Raw genomic sequence first — 19,782 nt, 5'->3', positions numbered from 1 at the left:
CTTGCAAACATGAATTGATCTATTTTTATAATCTTAGTGCGTTTTTTTTTCTACAAAACGTGGTATTATAATACAGTGAAAAATTAGTTGTAAAAAACTAACGAGTTGTAAATTTATTAATAAGTGATAAAAGTTTAATTTAAGTTAAAGAAAGTTTAAAAACAACTCTGAAATTTATATCATAGTTAAACAATGTTTTTTTATTAATCTTAATAACTAGAAGTAAAATCCTCACCTAACGCTAACGGATGTTTCGTTTGTGGGGTCTTCCCCACCAACAACATCAAGAAGGGAAGAATTTCTTGAAGTGACCCTGTAGTGTCCTTCCTCCTCCTCATCGTCTGTGGTTGTCAAGGTTATGCTGCGACGTTGTTTGAAATGAAAGCACGACGTCATCATTTCGATCCACTGACTTGATCGACGGAGTCGACTTTTGTTTTTCTATAATAAAAAAAAAGTGTTATAAAAAACGATTGTTGATGGTAAAACTATTGCTTTCACACATCAATAAGTTTTTTATTGGTTTTTATAGTTTTTAAGTATTAGTACTTAAAAAGTAAAAATTAAAATCTTGTGACTTTAGACTACAATATAGAAAGCTTCTTTACTTCAGTATAAGTAAAAAAAAAAAGTTAAAACGTAAACAAAAAAGCTAACACCACAATACAGTCAAAGCTAATTTTTATTTACCTTTAATCATAGTAAATAAGAGCACTCATCGGTAGAACTAGCAACTAAATTATAGTAATTAGAATATATTTTAGTCGAACAATCATTTAAGTTGTTTGAGAACTACTTAAAACGCATTCTGTTCGTAGATCTATGTAGCTTACTTGTTGTAAATTAATGTTGTGTTCAATATGAGTTATTTCTAAAAGCGAAGATCTGTCGTCTTCGTCTTTTCTCTTCTTAGTTTCGCTGATCGGACAACAGGGTTTTTCGTAGTGTACAAAAAGAATTACTACAACTACAAAAAGCAGAGATGACACGATTGCAAAAATAACCATCAAAATTTCTTCCAAATTCTCTGTAATTTTTGTAGTTTGATTAACTATTTAACCGCAAATAACAAATAGACCAAATTACTTTAATTTCAATAAATATTACCAACAAACTTGTTTTTTAAATATTTACTCAGTTTTAAAAAAAGAAGCATTGAGAAACTGCGATGAACTATTTTTTGAATTGTATCTTATGTTTTTTTATGAACTCGAAATTTAAATCTTCTTCTATTTAAGATCTGTTATAAAAATATATTTTTTTTAACTAATCTTTTTTCTATCTTGAAAGAATAAAACCACTTAAAATTACTTTCATGATTATAAAATCAATTTAATAATTGAATAAAAAGCTTTCAATTAAAAAAAATAGAAAATAAACTTCGACATTACTATATAACTTATTCTAATGAAAGGTTTACCTTAAAGTAATTTGCTAAACTATTTTTGATGTTACAATAGTAAATATTGTTGTCTTTGAAATTTTAAAACTTTATATATCAATTTAGTTGTAAATAATCTTAAAGAAAAGCAAAACTCCTATCTATTTTTAATATTAATTTTAAGCTCGGTAGTTAAAGTTGTCAATATGTTTTTTAAATGCTGTAACTTGTATTTAGGAATGATTCTAAGAAAAGCATTGTCAACATTTAAACGAATTAAAGACAACATAGTTTTTATTTACGTCAGTAGTTTTAGCTTATGTTTGTAGTTTTAGATACGTTGGTTTTTTTTTAATAAATTTAAAAAATCATTTCAGTTTTTAGAATTTGCTTATGTATGTTTAAAGTTTACAAAGTATAAAAGAAATAGTATATCAAAAATTAATGCTGTACATTTTAATAACATTTCTAACTTAAAAGCGTGTAAACGATAACAATATGTTTTTATTAAAAAAAAATTAAAATAATATGTTTTTTAACATGCGTGTACGGAAGTTTAAGCTTCTGTATAACTTTAAAATAATTAGTTTTTTGTAAAATAATTCGATTAAATTTTTAGCTAGTTTTAAACATATATGACAAAGTATTACAAAAGGTTAGTTTGAACTTCGAAATAAAGTTTTGTTTTATTTACGTTATATTTCAAACTTTTCAGCCTCATAACCTAAAGTTAAATTTTCTTTTAAGTTGTCTTTGTTTGTTTTGCTTAAAGGTGGGGACTCAAGCTATTCTCTACAAACTTATCATGCGTGACCAGATCTTCAACTCTTGCTATTACTTTTGATAGAGACACTTGAAAAGTTTATTTTCTAATTTGTCATTAATAACAATTTTGCCTCTTTTTAGGCCCTGAATTATTTGTTTCTTGAATGATAGTTTTTAACAAATTACTCTCTATTTTTTGGCTATTAAATTTATTTACAAATTGCTTTTTTATTTTATAATATATAATTTAATTTTGAACAATGTTAGAAGTAAATTATATAATATTAATGTATAAACTAAGCAAAAAACAAGTTAAAGCTTTGTCATTTACAATTTAAAGTTACCTTTTTAGTTATTTACGTTAAGTAAGCAGTTAATGAAGTAAACAAAATAAAAACTTTTTGTTTATCGAAATAATATTTTTGAAACTTTTATTATGAGTTTCTCACATAAATTTTACAAAAACGAATTAAACTTACTAACATCACGATTTACAAACAACACTAATTATTGCAGTATGAAAAAGTCTTGCAACTGTAAACTTAAAATTACTCTTATATTAGTTTTAAGACAGATTGTTATAGTAGGTAAGTAAATGTCTGTAGATTTATTTAAACTACCATAAGTTTTACATTTTCTATAAACTAATTATAGTTTGTTATATACATTTAACAAATAAACATATTATCTCGCACTTAAAGTTGTTTTTTGTATCAAAAGCATTTATTTAGCATTTAAAAGTACATTTATTAATCTAACTTTCTTAGAACAACTTACCATCGAAAAACTCTGCGAGTGCTGCTAGCGTCATTATCAATCTCACTGATTCGTTATAAGCAGTTGAAGTGGTATTCAAATCAAAGAAATTGGGTACTTTATTTGTTGTTATCGAGACGTTACTACTTGTGTTAGTTTTCGGGAGTGTTGTGAAGTAGTTTGTCTTCTTAGTAGAACTCAAATAAATTAAGTTTGTCTTTGACGTTGATTGGCTACTGTTTTGAGCTGTTAAAGTTTGGAAATCCCCAAGTGTCGTTGCGGGAGATGTTTCGAGTTGAATTAGTTGAGTAGTGTATGCTGTAATTTAGAAAAAAATTTTGTTAATGTTGCAATAGAGAATGAGTAATGTTTTATATGTGTTTTATAAGAAGGTTTGATTTTTTTTTACTTTAATTTAAAAACGCATATTGAACTTATACATCTCTAAAGCTTTTTATAAGTAGCTTACATCTTTTTCAAAAAGATTCAAATTTTATGTAGAATAAGGTGCTAGTTGGCAAAATTTTAATTACTATATAATTTATGTAAACAATAAAGTTTAAAAAGTTATGTTGAGCGATAAGAAATTCTTTATCTAAATTCTAATATTTTTTCACACTAAATTAAACTGTTTTTTTTTTTCTTAATCTGAACAAATTGATTTTAAAACAATTGTTTCAACTAGGAAGTTTGAACAAATCAGATTTATGATTTGTTATAGGATCTACTAATTGTATCAGTAAGTATACAAAAAAAAATCTTTGTAACATTTTATCAATATTAAGAAGACAAATAAAAAATGTAAGAGAATAACGCATATATTTAAGTTAAAAGTCTAAAACAAAAACGGTTTTAAGCTCGGCAACTAATATTAAGTACTTTTTCAATGACAATGACTTGTTATATATTCAAGCTGTGAATTTATTTATTAATGCAAAGTAGCACCGGATGTGAGGTGAAGTCACGGTGCTTGTTTGCTTGTAGTTATGATGTAACAATTCACAATAAAGAAAGTTGTGATTCATTATTAAGAAGTGGCAGCTTGCTGACAAAGTATTAATTTTTGAATAGATTATAAACGTATTTAAAATTATTATGTTTTATATTTTAAAACAGAAAAGATCAGTTCAGATTTTTTAGGTGTGAAAAAGATGATCTGAATAGTTTTATTTTAACTTGGGATTTTGTGGTTATACCTAATAAAAGTTGCTCAAGAACAAATTGGTAGTTTAGTGAGCTTTTATTATCTTACAGAGATGTTAAACAAGTAAAGTTTAACAAAAATAAGTTTGAGTATTGTAAACAGAAAAGCATTAATATTTGTCTGTGCTTTTCTTTGACGTAATAGGTTTAGGTAAAATTTTTGTTTGTATTACCTTTTATGTTGAAGATTATGAAGATTTTTTTATCTATATGACTTAAACATTATTCAGCTTAGTGCAAAAAGCACTTATTGCTTTAAAAGCTTTATAAACAAAAAGTAGTCAAATTTTATTGCTTCTTAAATAGCATATAAAATCTTAAAGTTCAAATAAAACTTATATTTCTCTGATAATTGTTTAAATATTAGTAATACTTATAAATTTGTATGACTATAAACATTTTTTCATTTGTAAAAATGCTTCTTGTTTTGTGTATAAAAAACTTATAAATTCTATAGTAGCATAAATAATTTATATAGTTACTTATACCATTACAAAGTGTAAAAAATTATAACTAGTTATATCTCAATTTTAAAAACAGTAAGAAGTCAGTTAGATAATTTATGTTAATTACATTCAGAAATTTATGATTTACTTAACAAAGTATAATATCATAATGAAGGCAAAGAATTTTATAAGAGTTATTGTGGTACAACATTTGCTGATCTATTTGTGTCTTGCTGATAACCAATATTGGATAGTACAACAACTTAAACCCGACAAAAGCTGCACTAAAAATTGTGCTGGTAGAAGAGTTAGGTATTATAATTAGAAAATTTTAAAAGGGATTAGTACAATGATTTAGAATTTTAACTATATTAAAAAAAAAAATACAAAGATTAAATTTATAGCTTTTAAAATTCGTCTATAGCAACCACTTTTTTATAAACAGTTCAATGTTCATCCTTACTTTTTCGTAATATAATGTTTAAGAATAGTAAAACAATTAGGCCTATTGCATTGACAACAATTAACTTTTCTACTATTGCAGAAAAAAGTGTTCTGAAAATGATTGTACATTAATGGAAGAATTTATCAATTGTAATTACCCAAAGACTTGTTCTTCTGGCATCACTGAAGACTCATCTAAAAGAACTAAATGCACTGGAGAATGTAACCATGGCACTTACAAGGTACTTAATTGCTTGTTTTTTTAATCAGTTTTATAATAAATCGTATTACCCCTTATTAACTGCTTTTAGAGAGTATCACCTACTTAACTTGATTAAAGCTTTAAAGTTTGCTAAAGATGTGTGAAAGTTGTTACTTTTTGATTAATACAGTTTTTAAAAAGTAAAAATACAGTTCAAAAATAAATACAGTTTTGATTATTTTTTAAATTACTAAGACTTGAAGTTTATATACGTAAAAACATAGATTCTAATTTTCTGACAAAAACTAAGTTCATTGACTATATAGTAAGTTCAAAACATTGCTTTGTTTGATAACTTTCGATCATGTAGTTTTTAGGGTTTAAGTTGTAAAATCTATGGTATTTGAAACTTAAAACTGAATCTCTTGAACTATCAAAAACTTCTAATATTTAGTTCTCCTTTGAACATAAAAACTTAAATGAGTTAAGAGGTCAAATAGAAACATGTTATTTTGTTTATAGTGAAGAAGCGTAGTACAAATGCAAAATTTATACTTAAACAATTGTAAGAAATGCCTGAAGGTATAACAATTATTATTGAACACCATTTTTAAATTCTTATTGTGTTAATAAGCTTTTATTAATTAATATAGAGAACGTACAAAATACTGTATAAAAACAAACCTAAAAATGTGCTTTTGTTGTATAACGCTATAAGGAGAAAAAAAGATAAATAAGTCGCAAGCATTCTTTTTGGAAAAAAAAAAACACACAATTCTCAACATATTGACAACAATTTCAAACATAGAATCAATAATGATGTAATACTTTAATAAAAACTTTTTAAAACTATTCTTTTTTAGATGGTTGATAAAATATTAAAGAAATACACTAAAGATATTGGATAGTTTTATACCTTCTTGAAAGTTATCATTAAGTGTTGTTTATAACAATCGACAAAAAAATCTTTAGTAATTAAAAAAAATTTATAACAGAAGCTATGAATAAACATAATGATGCAGAAACTAAACAGATAAATGAAAAAGAATGATTATTTATATAATTGTTTACTGAAGTTTAAAAACCATCTTATGCTTCAAGTAATTTTTATCCATCATAAAACGCATTAGAAAATTTAACACTTTTTTTATGTTTAATATGTTTATTCAGATAGTAGGAACATGCTCAAATGATTCACAGTGCACAATATACCAGACTAAACCTTGTTTGATAACAGAAGACTGTACGTCACAATGGACTGAATGGCGGAGTATTGAGGACAAGTGTAACCTTGGCAACTGCAAAGGCTGGAAACTCGCCACGAGAACGTAAACATAAAATGCTTACAATACCGCTATTAAAAAAAACTTTAGCACTTTATAGTACACTGTTAAATATTAGTTTTGAAACAGTTGTGAAGCTTGATAACTTTGACTTGACCCTACTTGAACTTTTATGTATGTGTATTAAATACATACAACTTTTGTCAAAAACTTATAAAGTACTACTATTTAAGTTCAAAAGAAATTTTTTTATGCTTATTTTATAACAAATTATTTATTTTTTTTTCGGGAGACTATCATAATTTCAAGTTATAATACAAAACTTTACGTATTTTTAATTGAAAATTTTCTTAAGTTTTGCTTGTGTAATAACTTTTGAACCAAAACTAAACTACTTAAAGAACTTGATTTACCTTTTGCATAATTATCTGACTTGGGTCAAGTTTTTTGTCAGCTTGCCGTTTAAAAGTTTTAGTTTACATGATTTAAAAAGCTCAAAAGAAGTTTTAAAAAGAACTTATTGAACATTTTTGCAAATTCTACCAGTTGCTTAAACAATCGCGGTACGCCGACATTAAAATGCTTCGGAGTAGGAAGCAAAGCAGTGCAGAAAGTTAACATTACTTGTGGAGAGTACAAAAACTGTGATAAGGACAGCACTGATATTCCAGATATAGCAAGAAGCTTAAAGTAGATGTGTTATGATTTATTAGTTAACTTAGTCTGTTTTTAACAACCAGTTTACAATAACTTTAAATCTTGTTTTAAACTTAAGTTAGCAACATATAAAAATATTTTTTTATATTTATATCTTAGCCATAAGTAAAACCTAATCTATATATGCATTTTTAGACCTCACTGTTATTGCAATGATTTGGAATCAACCACAATGAAAGCTTGTCAAAGACACCAGAGGTAAATTTGAGTAAAGATTTTAATTTATAGATTTTGGATGTATTGCTAATAACTTAAGATTTACTTTACGTAACTATGTAATAAATTTTATTAATAAAAATATTTACCCTTAGTTTGAAATACAATACAATTTGACATAATAATAAAATGAATTTATTATTTTAAGAATTTATTTTACAAACTAAGCTTCGGTCAAAGACCTCGTCAGTGCTTAAATAATTCTAAACACATATGTAACAGTCATGGAAAATAGCAGTTAAACAACTGAACTATTATAAAAAACAACCTTTACTCAAAATTTTTACTTAAAAAACTAAACAAATTAAATTTTAATATTAAGATTGAATTTAAGGTAAAGTTTAAATTTTAGTTAAATTTTAAAATCAATATAACAACAATAATAATAATAAAAGTTTGTAAAATAAATTCTTGAAAGAATAAATTCATTATTTCTCCTCCAGTAGTCGAGATCTCTTAATTTGTTTTCTTTTAACTAAAACATATAATAATAAAATAATAAAAAACTTTATTTAACGAAAAATGAGCTTAAAAGAACTACAAATAAATTTTTCAGATCACAAGTATCATATACTATGAACTGTAAATCAAAGTCTTCTCATGAAGTTATTTACAACAACAACGATAATACAGTATTACACTGGTCGAATTGGAGAACTTTTAAAAATGTAAGTAAATATTAATAATTTAACTCATTGTGAGTCAAAGAACTCTAAATCATTTTAAGAAATATAAGCTAAAGCAAACAAATAAAATTTTAGATTTGATTTTGCTGATGTACTACTAATTTTTTATGTGCTTTTTTTCTTATTTTTTAGTTTTTCGTTAAATTAGATATATTTCATCATAGTTCATTTAACTAAGTACTAAACTTAATTAATAATCTTTTAAAATTTTAAACAAATTTTAAGTTTGAATCAAAAAAAAAGCGGTTTAAAAACAAAATATAAATTTTTAATCTAGAGGTTTTTGAAAAAAGTTTAATTGGTTTATTGGTTTGGATTGTTGGAGTAATATTCTAAACCTAAAGTATAAATTAAAAGGAAAAGTAAATTATTATCAGGTAGAAGTCATTAATAAACATTTAATAATATGAAATTAAAAACATTCCGTCAAAATTAAGAATGTGTTTAGATAAAATTTAAAAATATTTTTGTAAGTTTTCAATAACTATCATTTTAAATAATGTCATAGTGTAATTTCACACTATATAGTTTCAGTTCGTATTTACAATTATTTTTATAAAAGCTATGTTTTCAATTTCAATAAAGGTCACGTTCAGAAGTACAGAGACGGATAATGATTGTAACATAGAAGTTCAGGTTAATTGCCAACAAAAAAAAGGTTGGGTTTAAATTTAAAAAAAACTATTTATTTGTGTACGTTTAGTTTTGGTTATGAATAAATTTTATAGATTCTTTTTAGTAACATAGTAATAGAATAAATAAATAGTGATAAAAATTTGTTTAGTTTCATAAACCTTTTTTTGTTTATAAGTTAACTAAAAAACTTAATTATTTTAAAATATTTTAAACCAAAACTACAAATTTCTCTTAAAAAATTAAAAGCTGTTTGAAATGTTATGTTATATTAAGTTTCAAAACAGTATAATTATAAACACGCTTGTTTAAATAATAAAAAAGTAGACCGTTAGCAAATGTTAAATAAAATATAGTTGCAAACCTTTTCAAACTCAAGGTGTTAAATAATTTAAGTTAATATTTTTTAAGCGTAAAAATATAAATTTCAGATCAGAAGCTTAACATATGGATGGTGATTGCTATTTCAATAGCAGGTCTTTTACTTATTATTTTAATTTTAACTTTCCTTACAAAAAAACGCAGGCCACAGAAAAAGAAGAAAAACAAAAGTATACAAAAAGTTTGTTTTCAGTTTTAAAATGAATTACTAAAACTGTAGATATTAAAAAATTATTTTGTTTAAAGTAACAGTTGAGTACAGATTTGTTGAATTTTATAAATAATGACTACTAAAAGTAACTGATATTAAATATACTTAAATTTAACCGGAAATATAATCAAACTCATTTTATATAAAACAAGTACTTTAAGAGTTGTTCGGTTACTTTTTACTGAATGAAAAATTAAATTTAATGTATATTTAATATATTTTAAAACATGTACTTTATTTTATGTAGTTTGTTTTACGGCCAAAAATTTTTAATTATTCATTTTATAAAAGGTCTATACATTAATAAAAACAATGCCCGTACTTTTACAAGAATATAATATTGTTAGTTTGTACTTATTACTAATCATTAGCAATGTATATGCTAAAGAAAACTATTAGGTTTAAAACAAATTTTGAATTACGTTACGTCTTAAAAATGTTTTAAAAAGTTTGATGTTTTTATGCGGTTAAAGTAACTAAAGTTTTGTACTAAAAAGCATTTTTTTGTTTGCAGCAAAATCAAAACTCCTACAGTAATTTTGAGCCGGCAGGAATTTCGTTTGTGGTAACATCCGCCGAAGGCAATGAAATTCATAGAGACTCGTTCAAAAACGTTTGTTTTTGTATTTGTTTGATTTGTCAGGTTTAGAGAAAGTTTATCGGTTACTATAGTAACTATGGACATTATAGCTTTCTTTTCTTATGAAAGAACATGTTTTTACAATAACTCTCAAAAACACTTGTGAATAACTAAGTTCTGATTTAAAGTTATAAATAAGATGAGTTTTTTTGTAACTACATGTTGGAACGTTATGAAAAGATAAAAACAGTGTGAAATTTAGTTAGCTAGTCATAATTAGTATACACTTGAAATAAGTTATACAAAAGTTAAAATTTAATAAACAAATCTACAAACAAATTTCAAACTATTTTGTTCACAAATAAACAGCAATGAAATTAAGTTTGTTTTAAAAGTGCGTCCCTTAATATAAAACAACTGCCGTTTACATAGTTTGTGTTTAAAAGCTTTTTACTTACTTGTAGTTTAAAACAATTGTCTTATTTAAGTTCTGGGAGTAAATGTTGTATTTATAGATGCTGTAATGTTTTTTATAAGCGGGATTATGAAATAGGTGATCACCGATAACTTTAACGACAACAAATTAAGAGTTTTGAATATTAAAGTGTTAAAAAACCACATATACATTTTACAAAGTTTTGATATTACTCTTATATAAACTGCTTGTAGAAAATTAAACTTAACAAACATATTTTTTAAATTTTTATGAGCAAAACATTTATATTGCTCATAAAACAGATCAAAGCGAAGTTTTTCAGTCCTTAATTTGTTCAGGTTTAAAAATGACTTGTTCTTAAACGTTTGTAGCTAAATTGATAAAAAATTGAGATATTTGTTCTTAATTAAATAAACACCATATATATGTTAGAACTTTTAAAAGTTAAATTGAAAGATTATGTAAAACATCCAAGAAAACATTTCTGAAATATAGAGATTTCTACTTCAAAAATAAAGTTCATTCATATTTTTTAAATCAAACTGTAAAATTTCTGTAAAAACATGATGAAAGTCGTTTGCATATTTCTTGAAATAGTTATTTTCTCATTTATTTCTTACAACTAAAACACTATTTAAACTTTTGTAATCCAATAAAAATCAATGAAAAAGTTTAAAGAATTAAAACAAATATTCAAAAAATAGGACGGATCATTTCATACCTTTGATTATCAATAGGTTTGTCTTAAAGTATGATTAAAAATTTTTACCTTAAGTTTAGATCAGTCTACAATATTGTAATTAAAATTGCTATTTAAACAGTTTATAAAGTACTAAAAGTATTTCTCAAAAGCCCTTTTTGTGTAGTTTTATAATTGAATTTTGTTAACAACTAGAGTAGTTTATAAATGTTCGCATAAAATATAATAACAACTGTTTATGTATTTCAGTTTTAGTAAAAAAAAAGGTTGAACTATTGTACTAAAGCTACAGTTTTATTGAATTAAGCTGAAGTTTGAACAAGAGAATTTACAAACCAAGAAAAACTAAAACTTTAGTGTTGTAGATTTTTGTTTACTTTGAGTAGCAAAATAAAACAGGTGCCACTACTAAATCGATCTAGATGTCCAACACCGAGAAAAAAAGATTTTGAGAGCTGCACAGAATACGAAGATGCAGAACAACATCAGCCGATACACAAGAAGAAGTCAGGTGAGAAAAAAGTGATGTAAAATAATTAAGAAGTGGTTTAACAATTTAGAATACAACAAGTGTTCATGACCCTTTCCAATTTGATAAAATTTATGAATTTTTTTAATTAATACTTACATGGATCATCAACTACAAATAATCACTACCAAAGTTTAAAATTGCTTATTCTTAAGGTATATCCTTTACTTTTAACAAAATAGTTGTTTACTTGTTAATTTGATAAAATAATAATTAATATCAATAAAAAATTTTTTTAACTTATATTCGAAAAACAGTTTCTTCTAGGTAAAACAAAAATGTTAGTGATAATACACAAGCATTTTCACTAGACTTCATAAACCATTTGGACTATTTTTAAAACTTAATGACAAAAGTAAATGTAAAAATAATTGCTCACAATTATAAAAAGATTTCCCACTAGTTTTATAGCGAAAGTATATCTACCTGTAAGGTTATTATGGAACCTACAAAACTTTAGAAACTACATTCAGAAAAAAAAACTGATCTGAACAGATTCAATGCACTATAAAGCTCCTCAACTTCACTACAAAAGTCCAAAGAACTTTTTAGATGCTCCAAGACATGATCAAAATATACCTAGATATGACCAAGTTCCAACTGGAGATAGTTTTAATGATGTTTACTCATTAGTGGCACCACAAGAAACGAATCGTGAGTCACAGTACAGTATAAGAAAGTATGAAAGTTTTAAGCCGTTTGTTAGAGCTTTAACATTTTTTCATATTTACATAGAATAAGTCGATTTAGTTATACGGGTAAAAAACTTAATGATATCAAATATTTAAGTCTTTAGTTAGCATTAAAACTATAATAAAAGTTTATGTTTTATTTAAGTAACTAATTACGCTAAAATTAATATAAGTACAAACAAAACAAAAATCACGTTTAAGTGACTACTTCAAGGTGACTTAGTAAGAACTACGTGTTATACTTTTTTATTAAATATAGGTATAATTTTTGTTTGGCTAATATAATACTATGAAAAACTTATGTAGAATGTAACAGTATTTAAAAGTTACAATTATACATTTTTCTTGGAGTTTTCATAGTATAACAACATGAACTTAATAACTTTTTTTCACGTTTACTATGAATTGTTATTATTAGGTTTGCTAGTTTTTCAATTACACTGTTTTAATAGTTATCTGTATTTCTAGTTTTTATTTATTTTGTAAAATTTTTGACACTGATATTATTTTTTTAATCGTTTTTTGATCAAGATACTTTAACATAAAAATAAAACCCTCTAATAATAAAAAAACTTTCCTTATTGTTTTAGTTTATATAAATGAAATAACGTTTAACAAGCAGAAACATATGTCAGTGTAATAAAAGAATGATACTGTATAATTTGTTATTATTACAATTAAAATATTTATCAAATTAATCTTATGTTATTTTATTTTTAGTAATAGAAGGTTTTTAAAAAAGACAACTTTTAGAATTAATAAAACAATTCTACATACATTAGCTGAGCAGGTAAATAATTATGTTTTTTCACAGAAGGCTATTTAAAACCTAATAATTGCAACGAAGAAACAAAAGCTCCCAAAAACCGCATTCAAACAAACTCACAATACATGGAAATGTCGATTCGCAGTAGAGGCACAGAAAGGAGGGAAACCTTGGAGAAAGAGAGGCTGGCAACTTCTTATTACAAGTTCGAAAACACAATATTCATAGAAATCATGGTTTTTTTGTGAATTTTTGTAAATTTTGCCATAGATGTAATTTTAAAGGTAATTTAAAGTGTACTAAACTAGTAGCAATATTTTGGCTATATTTAGATTTTTTTGCTCAGATTTTATTTGTTTTACAATTCTCTGTATTTGTATGACAAAAAAAAACGTCAAATTTCTTAAAGGTAGCCGAAATAACAACTAATTAACTTGTCAAACGAGCTCAAAATATAGTTGCACATTCAAATAGACAATGTCTTAGACAAGGGGTAGGCAACGTACGGCCCGCGGGCCGGATCCGGCTCGCAGAGTGAAAATGACCGGCCCGCGAGCGAAGTGACATGCACGCAAAGGGTCAATTTTTATAAAACTTTGTATCATATTCTTACAAAACAAAAATGTAAGAATCTAATGTTAAAAACATGCTAAAAAATTACTTTTTAAATTAATGTTTACTAATAATTACACCAATTTGTCCTAATATATTGTGTTTCTGTAACTTAGTTGGAATATCTTTTTGTTAAATTATCCCAGTCATACGTACCTTTGTCAATTACAATGTCAATTCTATTTTTTAGACATTATTTAAACATCTGATATCTCTCAATATACATATAAAGTTCTCAGACTTGAGAAATTTTGAAAATTTATCCAAAAAAATTAAAAGCGATCAAAAAAGCGATCAACTGTATCAATAGAATTAGATTCCGGCCGGGTCTAAAACTTTTATTTAATTTAGAATCCAACCCGCTACGGATCTCGACTTAAAATTAGTATCCAGTCTGGTTTGAATCTAAAAAGACATTATTAGGATGGATCCATTAAATCACTAGCTCGAAATGCTCCGGCCCGCAAAAGATTAAATTTTTACGGATACGGCCCGTTGATTGAAAAACGTTGCCCAGCCCTATCTTAGACATTTAGTTTTAAATAATTTATTGCGTCATTTTTTTTTGACTGTTTTGTAAACGCATGCTTCAGTCCAAATGTACTTAATCTCGTTTGGTAAGACTGAAACAGTGGCATCTCAAGACAGACAATGTCTGCTTGATTAGTCCTAATAAGAACGAAACTGATAATAGCTTATCCCAGAAACTGCTGTTGATAGCCTTGCAGTTCAGTCTAGTACTAATTATACATAAAAAAAGTATCTTACATATACACTATAAATTTTACAGGCACAGATTTAAAGTTTTGGCTTACTTAGAAATCTTTTTTTCTATGTGTTTTTTTGCTATAACCTATCCCTAACTATATAATGAATTTTTAAGATTATTTTTACTTTTGAAGAAAACTATATATTTATTAAAATTAAGTCAATATTACTGATGACTAATGTATTACTACGATTCTGTTCAACCTACATGGTAGTTCAAGATTTATTAAGTATGAATTTATATTATTCCTTTAGAATTAAAGCTAACATTTGCGAATAATTATTACAGGTCTTTGTCTAGTGATTATCTAACAACAGAGGAAATACAAACTGCTACAGAAGACAGGATGGCAAGTTTGCCGAGGGCAAAATTGTCCGTTAGACCCAACCAAAACACAAGTTACGTTTCATTAGAAAGTTCGCAAAACATGCATTTATGACAAAAGACTAAAATTGAGCATTTGATTTAATATAGATTCAATCTGCCGTTGAGAGACGATTAACAGTTCACTGTTTTGTTTTTTGAAAAATAAGAAAGTTTAAAAGACCAATTGACTAAACGTTATGTAGGAATTATTATAAGTTTAAAAAATTAAGACCTCTGTATATTACAAAGTTCATAAAAGACACCGCACTTTAGCGTTGACCCTTCCTATCGGAATAAAGTTTTTATTTTTATAATTAAGAAAAAAAAAACAAGCTAATGAATTTATTAAAAAAATTTCTTTGAAATGCTGCCTAAATATTAAACCCACAATAAAAAACAAATACGGTACTTTACTAAAATTACTATAACAAAAAGATAAAAGCAGCGTACCTTTAGTGGGTGGAAGAGTTAATACAGTTGTTGTTTCAGGTGCGGTTATTTCTTCAATACTTTTTTTTTCAATATATCTGAATATTTGATCGGTTTTTTGTTTTGTCACTAATCTCTGTGGCACTGAAAATTGGAAGGGCTCATAAAAATATAATGTGATTAGATACTTTTCAAAAAGATACTTATTTTAGTTTCTTAAAATTGTTTTGTAAAAAGTATGTGTCGTAAAAATCATGTGTATTTATAGTTATTTAATCAAAAACTTTTTTATTAAAAAATGTGTTTTATTCATAAAAAAATACATAAAGTTAGTTTTACACAACAATAATTTAAATGAGCAAGTTTTTGAACGATATTTTTCATGTAAGACAATTTCACGATGTACGAAAATCATGTTAACATTTACTTTATTTTTAAACTTCGAAAAGTAAGAGCACAAATTTGGTACGTACATTAAAAGTATGTCTTGTTACTTAAATACTGTTTGTCTAAGTTTTTTCAACATAATTAAAAACACGTTTTTGTACAAGAACTTTAAATTTTAAGTATATGAAATTACTTTTATTTGTTTTACTGTAAATGTTACGTATTTTCGTTTTTTAATCTCATTAGTGACTGTCATGTATAATTGTCATATATGAATAAGTAATGAGAAAAATGTTTTTAAGAATTATAATAACAAGGTCAAAGTTGATTCAAGTTTTTTTTTGAGATAATTTAAAATATGAGTCATAGTTTTTCATAGAACATTTTATATAAAACTGGATTTTTATATTTTAACTTGGTTTTTATTTTTTTTATTGTTAAGAAACGGATGAACTTAAACAGTTTTTGAAAAAATTTTAAGGAGTTATCAAACACTCCCCTTCAATGACAAATAGTTAAAAGTACTTTCAACTTTTAAGAAAAACTATTCTTAGCTCTACTTTAATATATAAGTGTATATTAGTAAAAATTAACTCTGATAACAAACTTACTTTAAATTATAATGTAGTTTAATTTAAATAAAAAGACTTTGTTTGCTCACTTTGTAAAATTAATAAGCTTACCCGTTAGAACAATAATTAAGTTGTAAGAACTAATCTTATAAAAAACTAAAAACATCACTTTGCAAAAACATTCATAAAGTAGTTTCTAATAAATATACTAATAATATTTACGCACCTTTGTTAATTTGTAGCCTAACAGAGCACTTATGGTACATCAATATAAAGTAGCTGCATCGAAAAAGATTTGAGAAAAGAAAAAAGATTTTTTCAAGTAGACTTACTTTTCATTTTATTAAAAAATCTCTCGCAAGTTTTTCAAAGCGAAAGTTAACTCGTTGACCTTTAATTAATCTCTATTTTTTCTTTTATATTGAGTTTAGAATTGGTACCATTAGATTTTTAATTAAAGCCAAGAGGTTTTTAATATTACTTAAACTCGTTAAAAAGTTTATGAGTCTGAGTATTTTTTCCAAACTAATTACTCTAAAGTTTATTTAAATTGATGTTTACAGGAGGAAAAAAGTAAAAACACTTTCGAAATAGCTCATTAATTTGCCGTATTTTTTTTAATAATTAAGTATTTTACGTAAAATAATGTAATTTTATAATGATTTTATTACACTTTTAAAACTGTGAGTAAAAAATTAGAAAAAAAACTTTTTTAAAAACCCATAAAAATGTACTTTTAATGAAAGTAGTACTTAAAGTAGTATTTTTCCTTTTCACTTTAACGCTTTAATAAAGTTTTTTAAAGATATAACTTACTCTGTAGATATAGACATTAATTATTTACACAATGTCATGTAAAAAACTATAAACAAACACGTGCCTCGCTAATATTTAATAGGTTTAAGTTACTTTACAAAAAATCAAAATTTAAACTAAGTCTGGCTAGTCATTTTAGATACTTTTGAAAGCTATATGCCATAGTTTAACACTAATAAAGTGAAAAAAAAAGATTGCAAAAACTTTTTTACTCACTAATGTAGGTTATATAACAATTAAAGAACAATAAAAGAAGTTATAAACTACAAAAAAAATCTAAAAATTGAATCAAAGATGCGATAAAAAGAAACTAACAACATAGGTAGTTGATGATCATTGAATTGTTACAAGTGTCTCTGGGAAGTCTAAGTTTGCAAGATGTTTTGTTGAAGCAAGTTTCGGATGCCATCGACATCAGATACTCCTGAGTTCTGTTGCAATCTTTAAAAAAAATTAAATTAAGTTTTTAAATATTATGTTATTAGAAAAAATTACAGTTAAGTACATACATAAACTTCGGATTTTATCTTTACTTCTGCAATTTATATCAGTAGTTAATTTTTTTAAGATTATGATTGCATAACTTTGATAAATGAAGATTTAAACAAAGCTGATGAAGTGTAACAGTTGATGTTTATATTTAAAATGATTAAAAATTTTATTTCTACGTGGACTTGGTTTTAGTTTGGGATAGAATTTGTAAAGTTATCGCAAACATAATTTAAAAAAATTACTATTTAAAACTATTTAATTGTTCAAAAGTATTTTTCTATTAGAAAAAGCTTCTTGTTACTAAAACTAGCTCAAAATAACAAATGTCATTTAGACCAGGATTTCTCAAACTCAAAAAAAAAAACCTTTTCCAGAAAAAATTAAAATGATCGCCCCCACTCATTATAAGCTCCAAATTATCTAGTATAAGTTTCAAATTTCCCATAAACTATGCCTAAAATTTTTTGTTTTGTTTTTTTCTCTTTGATACAAACCTCAAAATAGCTAGTATAAGTTACAATTTTTTTAAAAACTTACCTAAGTACCCCTTTATGGCCCCTTTGCAGCTTATCGCTAAGATAGCTCCAAGGAGGCCATATGAACCCTGAATCCATGGGAAACCCTGAATTAGACAATTTAAAAGTTATAGTTTTGTAATTTGTTATTTCCTGCTAAATTTTTAAGTTTATTTTTATTATTTTCAAATATTAAAAAAAAATAAAACGAAAAGTAGAATATATTATATAGATGTAATTTATAAAAATATCATCTATCTTTATGTTTTATCAACGTAATTAATTTAATGAGCTGTCGATAACTGATCATCAGTTATCTTTAAGAAGACCACGTGTTTCAAATATTTCACTACTTATAATGATTTATAAATGAATTTTTTTTTAAGTTAATGTTAAAAAAGGACATATTCAACCTGAGGTAATGAGTTTATTTTTAGTAGTTTAGTAAGCTTGAACTTTGTTTAAAAAAGTTGTTTCAAAATAAATTTTTTCAAATTTGTGAAGTGGAGTGATATAAAATTTTTATAGTTTAATAGTTAGCTAGTACCAATATTTTTAATATTTATTGTATGTTACTTTTTACAACCGTGTTTGAAATCAGCAGATTAAAACTGTAAGGAATACGTAAATGACTAATTCAAAACTCCATAAAACTGTGTAACCGAATTAACACATGGAAACGCGATATTTTTAAAAGTTAAATAATTTATAGATTGTTGCTCAATGAAAGTTGTATGTTTATAGATAAAAAAAATTATGTTAAAAACGGTTCAGAAGTAGTAGTTTTTAAAAGTTTAAACGCTCTTTTTTATAACAAAAATAAATTAATCCTCAAAAAGAGTTTTGTAGTTTGTCGTTATATAAAACAAAAAAAAACGTATTTTTTTACTGAAAATAACTGATAACTTTAATTTTTACACCTGATTTTTTAAGCAAGCTAATAAAAAAAAACGAAGTGTATTTCTGATATATACAATTTAAAAATACAATTTATGTATTTTTTCTCTGATTTTCCACGTCTTCAACATGTTTTATTAGAGTTAAAAAAAAAAGCTAGTTGAAGTCGTGAAAAAGCACAGATGTAATTGTAGAAGTTTATAGTTTTCTTTTATTTAGTCTATAATTGTTACTTACAGAACGTGGCTAACATGTGTTTCATCAAAAAAAAATTCAACAGACACATGAAAAAACTATTGTATTTATTTATAAATAATTTGCTGTTTAATTAAGTACAAACTTATTTAGAAACGTAAATTTTAAAGCAGCTAAAAAGTAAAGAAAATATGAGCTTCAAAAAATATATATATCACTAAGCAAAAATAAATAATTTCTAGCTATAAGCTAAATTAAATCGTATAAGACTTGTTAGTGTAACTAATAAATAAAAAGTACTTTAGAAAATTTATAATCTTTAATGTAAAATTACCAACGGCTTATGCTACTTTTTACGGCAATTAAGTATTTACGAAGTGAGAAGATGTAAAAAAAAAGTGACTTTTTTATATTAACCTAGCTTCTTATGCATTAACAACTTAAATAACTCGAACTAAAAAATAGAACCTACTCTTAAAGTAATAAAAAATTTTGTCGCTCGTCGTTGAGCAAAAATAAGAAGTTTTAAATTTCAACGTTATAGACTTTAAAGTCAAGGAAAGTTCTGAAGCTCAATATCCAATTTAGTACTACCAAATAAAATAACAATGAAGATTAAGAGTTCAAATATTGAGTCATTGCCACCGAAATTAACCATAAGTTAATTACAGAAAGTTTCTACTCAAAGCAGAGAACATATAAAAA

General features: G+C 25.1%; 2 protein-coding genes across 2 annotated transcripts in view; one reads left to right on the top strand and one right to left on the bottom strand.

The window, feature by feature from the left end:
• LOC145829486 (uncharacterized) overlaps positions 1–19,782 on the bottom strand; it is a 39,021-nt gene that overhangs the window by 2,348 nt on the left and 16,891 nt on the right. The window contains exons 6-10 of the mRNA XM_082937294.1: positions 17,294–17,419; positions 15,225–15,347; positions 2,924–3,220; positions 834–1,027; positions 236–441 (exon numbers count right to left, since the gene is read on the bottom strand). Coding sequence (XP_082793420.1) covers positions 236–441; positions 834–1,027; positions 2,924–3,220; positions 15,225–15,347; positions 17,294–17,419 — 946 coding nt within the window. The remainder of the gene's footprint in view (positions 1–235; positions 442–833; positions 1,028–2,923; positions 3,221–15,224; positions 15,348–17,293; positions 17,420–19,782) is intronic.
• On the top strand, positions 4,721–14,995 carry LOC145830184 (uncharacterized). Its single transcript, XM_082938098.1, has 12 exons — positions 4,721–4,863; positions 5,096–5,237; positions 6,368–6,525; positions 7,027–7,170; positions 7,970–8,081; positions 8,685–8,757; positions 9,164–9,294; positions 9,839–9,937; positions 11,440–11,551; positions 12,065–12,223; positions 13,076–13,232; positions 14,697–14,995. The coding sequence occupies exons 1-12, from the start codon at positions 4,721–4,723 to the stop codon at positions 14,845–14,847; spliced, it is 1,581 nt and encodes a 526-aa protein (XP_082794224.1). The 3' UTR covers positions 14,848–14,995.

Source organism: Thalia democratica, chromosome 2, assembly GCF_965202585.1.
Source record: "Thalia democratica chromosome 2, ktThaDemo2.hap1.1, whole genome shotgun sequence".
NCBI lineage: Eukaryota > Metazoa > Chordata > Thaliacea > Salpida > Salpidae > Thalia > Thalia democratica.
Note: the sequence above shows the minus strand (reverse complement) of the source record. Positions and strands in the feature narration are given on the sequence as shown.

Excerpts from the sequence above, each read along its gene's own strand:
- LOC145830184 (XM_082938098.1), top strand. The coding sequence starts at position 4,721 with ATGAAGGCAAAGAATTTTATAAGAGTTATTGTGGTACAACATTTGCTG. Across the intron at positions 5,238-6,367 it reads GTAACCATGGCACTTACAAG|ATAGTAGGAACATGCTCAAA; the intron begins GTACTTAATTGC and ends ATGTTTATTCAG. Across the intron at positions 7,171-7,969 it reads GATATAGCAAGAAGCTTAAA|ATCACAAGTATCATATACTA; the intron begins GTAGATGTGTTA and ends TAAATTTTTCAG.